At 35.7% G+C, this 14,019-nt stretch overlaps 1 protein-coding gene across 4 annotated transcripts in view; it reads left to right on the top strand.

Annotated features, from left to right (window-relative positions):
- The window catches only part of PEX5L (peroxisomal biogenesis factor 5 like), a 92,406-nt gene that overhangs the window by 67,488 nt on the left and 10,899 nt on the right, over positions 1-14,019 (top strand). For 3 of the 4 annotated variants that reach the window (XM_048955022.1, XM_048955020.1, XM_048955019.1), the window contains 5 exons: positions 2,390-2,501; positions 5,158-5,367; positions 6,473-6,602; positions 7,076-7,172; positions 12,582-12,677. In XM_048955022.1, the coding sequence (XP_048810979.1) occupies positions 2,390-2,501; positions 5,158-5,367; positions 6,473-6,602; positions 7,076-7,172; positions 12,582-12,677 (645 nt within the window). The remainder of the gene's footprint in view (positions 1-2,389; positions 2,502-5,157; positions 5,368-6,472; positions 6,603-7,075; positions 7,173-12,581; positions 12,678-14,019) is intronic. The other variant, XM_048955023.1, reaches the window with a different exon arrangement.

The raw sequence follows: 14,019 nt of genomic DNA, 5'->3' as shown, positions 1-14,019 counted from the left end.
AAAAAGAATAAATGATAGACATCTGCTACTTCACACATCAGTCAAACTCATGAGAACCTGAGATTGGTTTTATTTTATTCACCTTCTCTTTCATTATTGTGATTCTCAGAATTACTGTTGCTCTTCCCACAGTTTATTCTCAGCTCTGCCAACAGGTTTGGGCATTGAATTGCCTCTGCAGTTGGACTTCAGAGTTTCACTAGTGTCACCAGTGAGTGATCCTGGCTGTCTTCGTTCTCATAATCCCTATTTATTTCTTCCTTTCCTCATTCTTTCCTACTAAGAAAATTTCCATGGAACTTAATGGTAAAGATAAGCATCTAAATTGTACATGATGATGTGCCCTACTGATATACCTGTACATATATGGAAAGAGTACTTCATAGAAGTTTTTACATTTACAGTTATTACTACTGGTATACTGTCACTCTTCTGTAATCCTTCCTGTCCCCCTCCAAGCAATGTCAGACTTTCCTTTAAGTTGGTAGCTTATCACAAAATAAAGACACAGATGATTCAGATGCTTTGACAATCTTTCTGCTGGACACTATGCTCACCAGAATATGCAATTTACTGCAAAAGTACAACAGTTGTTACTGATGCTACTGCCTAGAATGAAAATATAGAATTATTTGAGCAAATTTTACAAATTGAGCTAATATGGAGTTGACCATAAACCTTTAAAATACTGAAACTAGTTTGGTCAAGTATTACCTAGGCACCCACTCTTGTTTTTTTCCACCAATAGATCACCAAAGCACAGACAAAAATGCATCTATAGAGACATCCTAAGTCTAAGATCTTAAGTCTTAAATACTTAATTACTTAAATACTAGGTAAATGTATACAGCTAGAGATAACATGGACAAAGCAGAGCCACCTTTAATGGAAATCAAAGTGGTTCAGCTGGTATAAAAGCAATTTCCAATCAAGCTTGAGATTTACCAAATTAAGCAAATAACGTCTGACACAGTGAGTGTTCAATGCAGATAGTTATAAAACAACTGATTAATTCCCCTTATAAGGTGCAGCTGCAGTCTCGGTTTAGCATGCAGAAGTAGAGTTTGAGACAGTACCACTGCCAGATTTCTTAACTAAATGCCCACATTTCCACATTCTGCTACACACAGTTGGGCAAGCAATCATTTATCTGTCTTCCATGTTAGTCATTTAAATTGATATTTCAGTACAAAACCGTAAGATTCCAGGCAGATAAATGAGCGCACATATTATGCAGCCAGCCAGCTTTAGGTACCAGCTTAGAAGTTTGATCTATCAAAATTATGGGCTTTTGAAGTAAAAAGTATTTCCTTGCAACACTGGAATATAAAAATCAAGTAACTAATGACAGTGAACCTAAGCTGTTTTGCCATAGTAACTTTAGTGGCAATACCATTACTATGGTAGCTAAATAGTAGTAATTAATAAACATGAAATGAGGATAAAGGAATGCCTTGTTCTGCCAGTTTTGCTACATATTAGCATCCTCAATTCAAAAGTTCAAATATGCATAAGGGAACAGCTGGATAACTCAACAGCAGAAAGAGGAAAAACAGACAGGAATGGAGGAGAGAGGATTACAGTAAGGCTGAAAGAGCTCAGGATGAAAGTAACAGACACAGAGAAAACTGTTCATATTATTAAGATGAAATCAATGCAGGGCACACCATCAGTTGTCTGTCCAGCTCACCGTTGGGCTTGATCTTTCAGAGCATGATAGTAGAGAGGAGATTTTTATTTATGAGACCATTCTGCTTATCTTTTAAAATACTTCATACATGAAAAGCCTGTAATATGGAGATTTCTTTTATGTAGTAGAAAACCAATGCACAACCACAATTACAATAAAAAAGGAAAACTACTCATAAATACAAACTGTATTATGAGTCTTCATACAGTCAAAACTCATGCAGGAAGTTCATAAACTCACCAGGGACCATCCACTGTCATTCATATGTCCTTGTATTGCAGAGAAGTGTTTTCTGTCTCAGCAACTTACTGTTTAATGGGCTAATGCATATTTTCTGGATGGAATGGTGTTGTGGAAATTCTGTGGAGAGGCATGCTAAAAAAAAGACTGCTTCCAAATATTAAAAGATCCCTGCTTAGTCTCCTTCTGATAGAGAAGGCCAACTTCACTGATTGGTTTGAAGGAAGTTACATCACACCTTGAATGCCTTACAAGCAAGAGTATGAAGTAATTCCCATGGAGTATAATAAAACTGGAATATAACTTTGTTAAGTTTGGAGCTATTTGTGCATCTCCTAATTTCAATCTCTTACTCACTAACAATCCAAAATATAGCACTATTTTCTACAAAAATGTTTCATTTCTTTAACTGTGCAACCCAACACAACACTTTGTGACCCTGAGTTTTTTTGTTGCTAGCTAGTGAACGAGCAACAAGAAAGCAGACCCCTTCTGAGTCCCTCCATTGATGACTTTCTCTGTGAAACTAAACCAGAAGCTGTTGCAAGGCCTGTAACTTCAAATACTGCAGGTAAACAAATTTCTGTACTATCCCTGAATAGAGATTAAAAATTTGTTTTAATTATTGTGCATTTTGTCAAGTGATTTCATTAAGTCACTTAAAAAGATTTGTTACCATTTGCACAAAATTACATACTGATTATAATTGATTGATCTATTTGAAAAAACGTTGATCATTACTTTTGAGGTCAAATCTGGTGTGATCCAAGTCACATTTACTCCAGCAGATCTCTGAGTTTGAATTAAAGGCAACTTCAACTGGAAGTGTAAATCTATTCAACAAATCCTCAAACTTTGTTTTTGCAAAAATTTAACCTACAGGTAAGCCACAGTTAATTTAGTTTTATCCAAACCCATTCTTTAGAAACATGTGCTTTAACCAAGGCTTGGATGGGATGTCTGAGAAAAGGGAAAGACAGCAAAACAGCTTATCTAGGCTAAGTTGGGAAACTTTAGTAATGAAAGGATTTCACTAATTTCTTTTCTGCTTTGTGTTGTGCTGAGATATTAAAGCAGATAATACGGAGTGAATCCTGAAAGACGTGTGAATTGAGAGAAATGTAGCACCCTGTGGAAGTGCTTTTAGAAGTTGGTCACCTTCTATTCAAAGCATTTGAGCTGACTGACCGATAGCATAAAATCAATAGATTACTATGTTCTACTGCTGTCTTATACAATGTCTTGCCTTGTTAGAAGCCATTTAATTAAAGCGTATATACACGCAAATTATTAAAATGTCTAAATGACTGATTGACAGTGATTATCTTCACATCTAATGATATTGTTATATGTCTAAAGCAGTATATGAGTTCTAATAACAAAATTGGAACACAGAATTGAATGAACCCTTGTAAATATTATTTACTTTTTGGCAGCTAAAGATATTACAGAGATGAATATAAATGTTTCAGGTTGTTTAAGACTGTTGTTTATTGTAAAACTAAATAGCCTATTTCTGCATCAAATCCTCTATCTGCCCTGAGTATCAGATGTACTTAATAACAGTTTTCTATTCTATGAAGACTGATGAAATTTGGTAATTTCCTAAGAACATAGCTAAAGCACTACAAGAGACAACGCTAATTCATGTGCCAAAAACACCTCCCCTACAAACTGATAATGAAGTTTTCCTGTTCTTTACATGCTAAAGAATTTCAGCTGTTACTCTTCAAATAACTCATAAATATAAAACTCGGACTGAAGACTGGCTTACATACAGATACAATCTTTATAAGCTAAAGCAATGTATTTTATTATTATATGCAATATTCATCCTGAAAAGGACACACAGCAATGACAGTAGATACAGTTAATAACCACAAACTTCTTTTTTTTTTTTTGACAAGAGAAGTTGGTCAAATTTCAGGCAACAGAGATTGTTTCCAGGTGGAAAATATTACATTACAGTCCTCTGTGCAATAGCCTTCTTTCAGTACAGCAAAACCCTTAACTTTCAGAATCTCAGATCCTTTGCCAGCCATGATTTAGATCCACAGCTCTCTTTCTATTAGGATCATACTCTCAGTGCCAGAGCTAGCTCTGTTAGCAACTTTTCTTGCACAACTTCTTCTTTCTCAACTTTCGTATGTATTTTGCATCTCTAGCAGATGTAGCCTTTGGAAAATAGTGGCATCTATTGGTTTTTGCCGAACTTTAACACCTGGATGAATCAAACACAGCTCTTGTTTTCTCTGGTTCCTTTCCTATCTTAAAAAGATTCATTAACTTCACAAACTTCATATTTGTTTTGTCCAGCAATATTTTCTAATATTTATGATAGAATTTGATCGTAATTCCTTTAAATGACACAAAACACAGTTTATACTGTGATTTTTTGAAGAATCTAAAAGAAGACAGACTCACAGTGAACTAACATGAACTCGCTTCTCTAGTTTTTAAGTTTTGTCCAGAAACACTGAGAGTGCAAAGTTGAAACATTTTTAACCTTACAGAATCAAATAATCATAGAATCATTTGGGTTGGAAAAGACTTCCAAGATCACCAAGGCCAACCACCAACATTACCTACAGAGTTCCATTACCAAGACATATTCTTTAGTGCCACAAATCAATGGCTCAATTGATCATGCTTAGTTCTAAGAAACTAAGGTGAGTTGCCTTCCAGAACAAGAAAGATGGGTTCAGTTTTTTCAGAAATATGTTTTTTAAGTTATTTAAAGTAGTTGTTTAATGAAAATAAGCATAATTCAGCATCTTTGAAAAGGAAATCTCTCAATTAAATGGTAGAGAAAGTTGTCCACTCTTCCTTTTTTTTCCTTACTGGCATGTGACACAACAGTAGTGCACTAAGCAACTTTTATCAGTACACGATAAGTCATAGCATTAAACTAAATTTAATCTAAATGTTCAATTGTACAAGCAACCTTCAAAACAGAAGGAAATGTGGTCTTAGGCTACAATCTTAAGACTCTCAGAGTGAAAGCCTTTCTTGCAAATCAGTTTTTTTCTTTAAACTTCACCCAGTTAAGCACCTGAAATCACTAGTTATAATTGAATTTGCTAGTTGATAGCCTTAGCCTGGAAAGATACATCTACTATAGTCTAATACATTAAATTATGTTCCAACTAAGAAAAAACAACAACAACAAAACAAATGCGAGTTATTTGAATTAAAACAACACTGAATTCTAACATTTTGTCTCTAAGTATTATCAACAGGTCTGGATCTCTTGGATCTTAGTGAACCTGCCTTACAAACCCAAAACAAAGCAAAGAAATCAGAGAATCCATCAAGAGGTGAAGGCTTAAAAACTTCAGCCCAGAGAAAGAAGACAGACAATTCTGACCTTATCAGTGTGGATACTGAACACAAAGTTCAGACTGTCAGAGTTTCAGACAAGTCTTCACTAGATTTAGGTAAGAGTGTAGCTATTATATCAGTATTACACAGCCTTGCTTAGCACAGGTTTATTTCTTAGCACAAAATAGTGAGCAAGCTGAGACTTTTTGTTGCACTGCACTTTAACAGGGAGTGTATTGCTTAACTTTGTGTAAATTTTGCCTTTTTTGATACACCTGAAAAGCTGTCAGTAAATTTGCAAACAAGATCTGAGTTTCCAAGAAAGAATTTAGACAGGATCAGTAAAAGCAAAAAAATGTAGAGGGATATCATGAGAAAAGAACCCACATTAGAGACAGGCTGCACTGAGTGTCCTTTTCAGAACTGCAAGTGCTACAAATAATTACACAGTCTTTTTTTAATACTGTTTCATCATGCATACTAAAGAAAAAAGTTCCATTCTTGATAAAAGAGCTATACATTTGGACAAAAAACCCAAACAACTCAATATCCTGCCAAGTGTGATCTACTGATGAGCTTTGGAAAAGGTGAACTTAATTTAGTTCCATACAAACTAAATTACTTGCATTGCAATTGAGAAATTTGCAAGGTAAATGTAATTTATACCAAGGTAGGAAATGTTCCATTCATCAGCACAGAGATTCTTTTACAGAACTTTATCTTCAAACAGGAGTTAAACATCTCATTTTCGCAAACATCACTGAATCCTATTGGCTTCCTGCACAGTCACTTGTAAGTGGTAGTCACTAGAAGTTCTATTTCTACAATCCGAATACAATACAAACACATTAAATATTCCTAACTAGAATTTAATCAGTTCTGACACACAAATCACCGATTTTAAGTCAAGATTTCCACTGACATTCTGACTGTGAATGCTGTAACACCATGCCAGACCCTCTAAAGAAAACAATTCCACCTCAGCTGAAACTAAAACACAGCCTTAAAAATCATTGTTTAGCAAATGATGCAAATTCCAAATATTTTTTGAGAATATCTGCAAGAAAGGTGCACAGCATTTTGTATATTGGACCTTAATTAAAACAATACTTGGTGGTGCAGCTTCACAATTTCTTCTGAACATTTACTTAACAGAGGAAAATTAATTTAAGAAACAGCAGTTTCTTTGAAAGATTCATTTCTTCTTTTCTTATCTTTCAGTTGATATTCAGACACAGATTGAGAAATGGGATGATGTCAATTTTCCTGGAGACAGGAACTGCAAGGTCCATCCTTCTGCAGAACGAACATCATCATCATCATCTAGAGCTCAATCAAAAGAGCTTTTATGGTACAAATTTTGCTTTCATTTGTTTTCTAAGTAAGAATATTATGATATAGTGGCACAAAAGAAAAAAAAAAAAAAAAAGAGCACATAAGCGAGGCTGAAGTCTTGTAAAGCAGTGGTTAACTGTTAGACAAAGACTGCAGTTGCAGTCTTGCGCCATTACCAAACCTCATTTTGCTTTGCTATGAAGCCATAGAGACATCATCTCCGTTGCACTAGACTGGGTTCATGCTCATATATGCTCAGTACTTTACTGGTAAATTAGGCCTGATTCTGTTGCATTAACTATTGTCTGCATGGGACTGAACAACTGAATAGCAGGAACACTCAGGAGGCTCCAGGCACCTTTGATATCTCCAAGTTCAACAGCTCAGCAAAAAGAAATAAACTAATTGGCCAGCATGGGCTGTAAGCCTGAAATACATAAGGCAGTGTATCAGCGTACAGTGGTAAGTCTGTAAATGTGTTATTTCTAGGTCCACAGAAAATAGATCGCAGTCTGAGCTGACTAATGTCAAGAGCGCTTTCGACACTGATTCAACATCAGAACTAGAAGTAGCACCTGCAGTACAGGTAAGAGACATTTGGTAGATTTAGTAACATTGAAGAGGCAAGTAGGAATTGTCCCATTGGCTAACTACTCACATGCTGGACGAAATATTTAAGGGATATGTTCAGGATCATCAGTTAAAATCCTTATACAGCTGAATCTTCACACAGCTTCCAAATTAATGTTACAAACCAGCCTAACTATTTCATCATCTTCAAACATTCAGTTTAATACTGCAGGGAACTGTGACCTTCCTGTCCAAAAGGCCTCAAACTACAATTTACAGCAGCATCTTCCTTCCCTTCTTCCAGTTCTAAAATTTGAACTTGTAGTTGTTGTTTATCCCTGAAATATAACTTTTTTCAAGGCCTCTTGGTGAATCAGAAATACACAACATTGGGAAATGATAAGCAATACATGAGGCCAACATTGTTTAGTAGTTTACCTCCATGAGAGAGGGAGCAATGTGTTCAAAGAACTTTTTCCTGCTGGAAAATGAACTCCAAAACAGAGGTCTCAGGGCTGCATGTTTGTAGATTTGCCCAGTTCCACTCTCATAGGGTAACCCTGAACAGGACTTTGTAGAAATTACTGAAAGTTGTATGGTATTAAGTATGTATGTATGCATAAATGTGTACGAACATACATTTATATATGCATTGCACATTCCTCTTCTTTCCTGCATTTTATTTCTTATCCAAAAGTTTTCAAATTCAGCTAATGCTACTGACAGGGGAGAGAGTTGTTCAGTGGATTCACTTCTAGTTAAAAACAACTTTTCTTCTTCCACAGCTATTTTTATGCCTGCACTTGAAAAGCTTTCCGTCAGACAGAAAATCTGGAAATTAATGAAAGTTAATGGCCCCATTTGAAAATGAAAAAATGAGGTACCAAATTGCCAAATGCCTTTCCTGAGATCATGCACTACTTTTTGCAGAAAACAGAAAGAGGCTCATTTCTGTGTTGTTAGAGAAAAAGTTGTCTTTTCTTCGCTGCCTTTTTTACATTGCAAACAGGATTTTTCCCCCTTGGAAAGCATTAACATGAATTTCAATGCATAATGCCTTCTTTCTGTACAATATGCATAACTTTAATGGAAAAGATCTGTTGCACAATATCATCAGCCTTAGACAGACAACATGTTTTCACAAGCATCGTCCTTCTCATCTTTAAGAGCCCCCAAACACTTTTTCTTCAGTCTAATAGTACATATAATAATAATTATTAGTAATAATTATGTTTAACTTAGATGTGTGTAAATGAAGTAGACTGTTCCAGAATCTAAGTGCTGCTGCTCTCTGGAAAAGCAATTACAAATTTAGTATGTAAAATCTCTAATTTATATGTCTATTTCCTGTTTATCTTACACTAAAATAACTGAAAGAGCAAAAAATAGCATTTATCCCTTGGTTTAGATTCAATCATTTGCATCTCTGTAGTATTTTGTAAAATGGACAGTATTTCAAAATAAAAAAAGTGTTAAGTTGAACCAGCCAACTTGTAGGACAGGCAGAATATAAAATTCCTATCTGATGCTTTAGCATATTTCATGTTTTGTTTTGCTTTATCATAAGCTGTTCTTTCTTCAAACTTGCAATCCCTTCAAGTCATGAAATGCTGACCTAGTAATTAATAATGCAAATAAGTGACCTAAAGTTCTTATTTTGGCTAGTTTACACAGAAATGTAGTGTTTTCATTCACTGCCTGCTCTATCCTGCTTATATGTGGAATGCCAAAGTTGTCAGTTCCCCAAAACCAGGCTCATCTGTCTTGACAGAGTTCTTAATCTGTTTGTAAAAGAAATCACATTAGCGCTTTTATCAAAGCATGTGTTTTCCATACTTTGTCCTCCATAGATCTTGTCTATCTCATTTAAAGGATAACCTTTGCAGATGCAACAGACACTGCCTTACCCTAAAGATTTCATCCTGTCAAACTTGCTGCAGTTAGCTATCAGCAGTTTCTGAGACAATCATCATCATCACTCATCTTTGACATGTTAGATTTAGTTCCTCCAAGTGAAATACTAAGCAACTAGGTTACATTTTCTCATTAAGATTATACAATCTTCTTAACAAAATCCTGCATTTACCAGCACTTATGTCATACACCACAAAGGCAAGCTCTGAATTAATAAGGAGGAAATGTGTTTGAAGGTTGGACAGGGCAACAGCATGGTAGCTGTCACTGGATGTGGCCAACTTGCTTCTTAGTATTCTGTTCACAATGTATGTTCCCTACTAATTCTTAAGCTGCATCAGACTAAGTATCTTTTTTCTTTCTTTTATCTGCCATAATGAAAAGTTCCTTGTTATGGGTTTATTGGTACAAGATATCCTACAGTGGATGGGGGTTTCTTAAAGTTTGTTTTCTCTCTGACAATTCCAAAAAACAAAAGGAGACAGTAAGTTCAAACATACATGCATGAAGTCTGCTTATGTTTTAACTCTCAAAATACAATTTAAATCTTGGCCCTCTCTAGGTATGTTAGACGTTGTATTGCTCATTCAGAATGCATAAACAAAAAACCTCGACATACTAAAAACTACACCTAGTTCTACTGCTTCAACACTCTTAAGACTAAGATGTATCCCAAAGACTGCAGAGCATTAGAAATCTGCAGCTTTGGAAGCAATATTTAGAATGCATAATTTATTCCCCATTTCTTCCAGATAGCTATGATAAGACTAATGAATGGCCTGGCTCTTTTTGGATGTGCCAGTTACTCTAATAAAATTAAGTTACAAGGGACAGATTAAGCTCATTATTTGAAGACCTGCTCAAAAATTAAGACTATAATTTAAGCCTCTCACCAACAGTTAAGGTCCAACAGCACATAAGCAGACTACAAGCGCAGGAAGGTGTGCACAAATGTACTGGAATGGAAGATTTTGCCCCTGAAGACAGCAGCCAATGATCAACTACAGCACCTCCGCTGTAGAGTGGTGAGCATATCAAACCACAGTGTATGCAGACTGTCCATGCCTCAGACATACCCATTCCACCTTGACCCATAATACACGTTGGACTCCCCTTAGGGATGTGGCTGCAGAGTCCTAGTCCATCACCAGCTGGAGATGTGAAGTTCTCCAGTGCTGGCACTCCATTTCCATCCCTTCTCTTCCTGCACTAGTGAAAGGCAGCATGCTTGCTACGTGTGGGTTTTTTCATTTCTGGATTATGGCAAATCAAAATAAGGCTGCATTGACTATATGCAAATGCAGCTTACGTGGGTTTTTCTACTTCTGTCCCCTCTGACTGAGAGCACGTGTGCATTTAATGGAGGAGAAGGTGTATCCTGTGTGGATTATGCAAGGAGAGTGTGTATGCTCTGACACATGGCAGAGAAAGGAACTTTTATGCTTCTTTCTTATCCTCTTCCCCTCACCTCTCTATTGCCTTAACAACTTCACTGTCCCCTTCTACAGCACTAATCAGTCTAAGCATCATGATTTATGGTACTGTCTTTGACCTAAGGAAATTACAGTCACTGGAAAGAAAGGATTCTAAAGCTGATGCAGTCAAACATCTGGCAAGAGTCAACTCATAAATAGTGAAAAGGCAAGGAACATAACTAATGTCTATCAACAGAATTTTATGTCAAAAGCAGATTTCATTCTCTGATCAGATTACAGGTTGGATTGATAAACGTTGCTAAAACCTGTAAATAATGCAAGAATGGAATGGAGAAAACATAAGCAAGACAGTCATGAAAATGAGTTGGTGACCAAGATACCTATTAGATAACTAAGAATTCCAACATAACCACTCAAAAAATCATGTTTCTGAGTGACAGTGCAGGCTCTATAACACTACACTGGAAGGCAACTCTGAAGAGGATCTATGTCTCAGAGTGTACAGGGATGTCAATGAGTGCTCCCTGTGCAGTATGGCGACAAGAAAAGCATGGGGAAAAAGGCATAATTTCTGGGAACAGGAGATCTTTTGCTCACTTTAAAAAGAAACAGCAATACAGGTATTGGGCTATAGCGTTCGCTTTTGTTATCTGCATGGCTATGTATTTAAGCTATAACCAATTAATGAGGGAAAGTAAAAGGAACCAAAAAAAGGTTAAAGTCTGAGGAAAAAAACAACTCATAATGAGCTAAGATCTTAATCTCTTTACATCTTTTAAAAGACAGTTAAAACCTAATTAAAGTAATGGGTATTTTTCCACAGAGAAAATAAGGAATACTAAACATGCTTTAAACTACTGAAGAAAGGCTAAGAAGTAATAGCTGTAAAACTGAAATTAAAAGGAGTAAGAGAAACAAGGAGGTCAATTAAATTTCCAAACAGTGATAAAATTAAGGTCTCCTGGTAACTTTAAATTAAATCCAAGCACCTTCCTCAAAGACATGTAATCCAGACAACCTCCACTTATTCTCTGTAGAACATCAGTTTCATTTTATCATATGACAGCATTACACACCCATATAGAAAGAGACTGTTTGAAACAGTTACATCTTTTGTCTGAAGTTCTATTTATTGTTAAAGTGCATAGGAACAAAACAGAAATTTTAGGGCTAGACTGACACAGGTATGTAATCTTCTTAGTTAAAAAGACACAAGTATACGCAGAAAGATACACATCATGTGAACATACACAAACGTACCGCGTGTTTCATGCCAGCAATGCACGTGTCAACACTTGCAGACACAGCCCTGTGTGTCTGAAATGAGCAAAAATCAGTTCTTTCCAGCACAGCTTATTGCAAGTAAATATTATAAGCACAGTCATATGTAATATCATCATGTAAATTAATGCAGTTAGGATCCTGGTCAGGCAAATAACTAATACGTGTAACCTCTAACACAAGGGAAGAGATTAGCACTCAGAGCTCTTTTGCAAGATTAAGCCACTTCGTTGCTTTCTAAGTTATCACTGAATACTGCTTGCTTTTGTACCGTGCCTTTTGTGCAAAAAGAATGAATAAAATATTTTTAATAAAGAAATAGGGGGGAAATGGCTATGTACTTCCAATAGGATTGACATTACGATTGATATTATGGTGCAGAACAGAGCGCTACTGATTGTAAATTGGATTTATCCCTCCAGTTAAAGTCATAGCAAACCTGGTTCTCTAATGGGTGGAATGCATTATAATGGTCATAATACAGGAGTAGCAACAATTAAGATAAAAGTCTTAACAAAACAGCCATCTATTACCCTGCTAGCCCAACTCTTCCGCTCTCTTTTCTTGGCTCTCTTTTGTCTTTAAAGCATCCTAAGGAATAAGAAAACTCTAGGAAAGACAAGTTATTCTGCTTCTAATGAGGAATGATCTTTCTACAGCACAGGAGAATTCCTGCAAGGACACAACTAGTTTTGCCCAAGAAAAAGGACATTTTGTGCTCCAAGCATTTAAGGAAATAACTCAGAAACATGGCAGAGTACATCATCCCATTCTGATCCTTTTATTTTTGTTAGGTGCGATCAACTAAGGAGCAGCGTTGGGGAGGGCCTCTTCTCTCAAGAAATCACTCATTGGAAGAGGAATTTGAAAGAGCTAAGGCAGCTGTGGAGGTATTATTTCATTTACTCTTTCCCTTTTCAGCTGATGTTCTACAGATTTCATATTCATTTTGCCTCACAAATAGATAAGAAAGTTTGTACTACATTTTTCAAAGCAGAGAAAAGATCCCATTCCTGGAGTTACTCATTTAAGATATCAGTTTCTCTCTTAACAAAATATAAAATAATAGTTATAAATGGAGATGATGAGAATGAACTTTTCAGAATTGATTTTGTCTTACTATAGCAAGCGGGTCAAGAAAATCCCCCATAAATGTAAGTACTTCCAAATTTAAGGTATAAGAGTGAAAAATATTTTTACCCCAGTAACTGAATGCGTGTAGTCACTCAAACACAAACCAACTCTCCACACTGAAACTTTAATTAAATATCATTGATAAAGAGAATGATTACTTGCTGTGATGGGAGAGTAACTGCATGCACAGAAGTAACCAATGAATTTTTATCATCAGTGACAGAATGTTAAGTACTGAAGCGTTTCCTTTTCCTGATAAATAAATCTAGTTTGAAAAGGCACAGGTATTCAGAAAGATACCACCATCAGTTCTCACTGCACATAAAAAATTGTCTACATTTACAAAGTTAAAATGGATACAGTAAAATTAGCTGCTTTATAAACTATGCATGTAAGCTATATACTGCACGTCATACACATTTGTTACTGGTAGGAAAGGAGAGACTTGCTTTCAGATTACCACTGCTTAAAATTTTCCAGTTTTTCCTACTTATGCTGCAGTGTGATCTTTAAGGTGGGACATATACTGAAATCTGTGACTGAGACACAGGGAATTGGTGATTAACATCCCTGCATTGCAGTTAGTTGTTAAGCAAATGGTGTCAGTACTCTTCTAATTGCCAAAAATCACATGTAATGGTGGGAACCAGACTTTAAGTAGAAAAAAAATGTGTTTTGGGGCTAATAAAAGATCATAAAACATTACTGAATATTTTTTAGAGTAAAATAAGGAGGAGAATGTATTGTAAAAAAAACCCCTGCACATTAAAAGGTTATTCTAAGGCACCAAAAATTATTAAAATGCTTTACTGTAGTGTTGAAAACGGCTATTCAAAATAATCTAATTAAATGTTTCTCTAACTATGTAATTGGCAGTCTATGTAATTCTTTATACTTAAAATAGAAACTTGGACCAGGTAGTTAAAATAAAAAGGAGAAGATTCTTTAAGACCTTACAGCTATTTTCATTTGCATATGAAAAGAGCCGAATTTTTGTTGTAGCAAAAATGAAGCGGTAAGAAATCCAGGGCGATTGAAATAAATTGCAGGCCATCTCAGAAAAATTAGTGCTTACTCAAGAAGAGAAAAGATATGGTG

This window comes from Lagopus muta, chromosome 9 (assembly GCF_023343835.1).
Source record: "Lagopus muta isolate bLagMut1 chromosome 9, bLagMut1 primary, whole genome shotgun sequence".
NCBI lineage: Eukaryota > Metazoa > Chordata > Aves > Galliformes > Phasianidae > Lagopus > Lagopus muta.
This window is presented reverse-complemented; position numbering and strand designations above follow the sequence as displayed.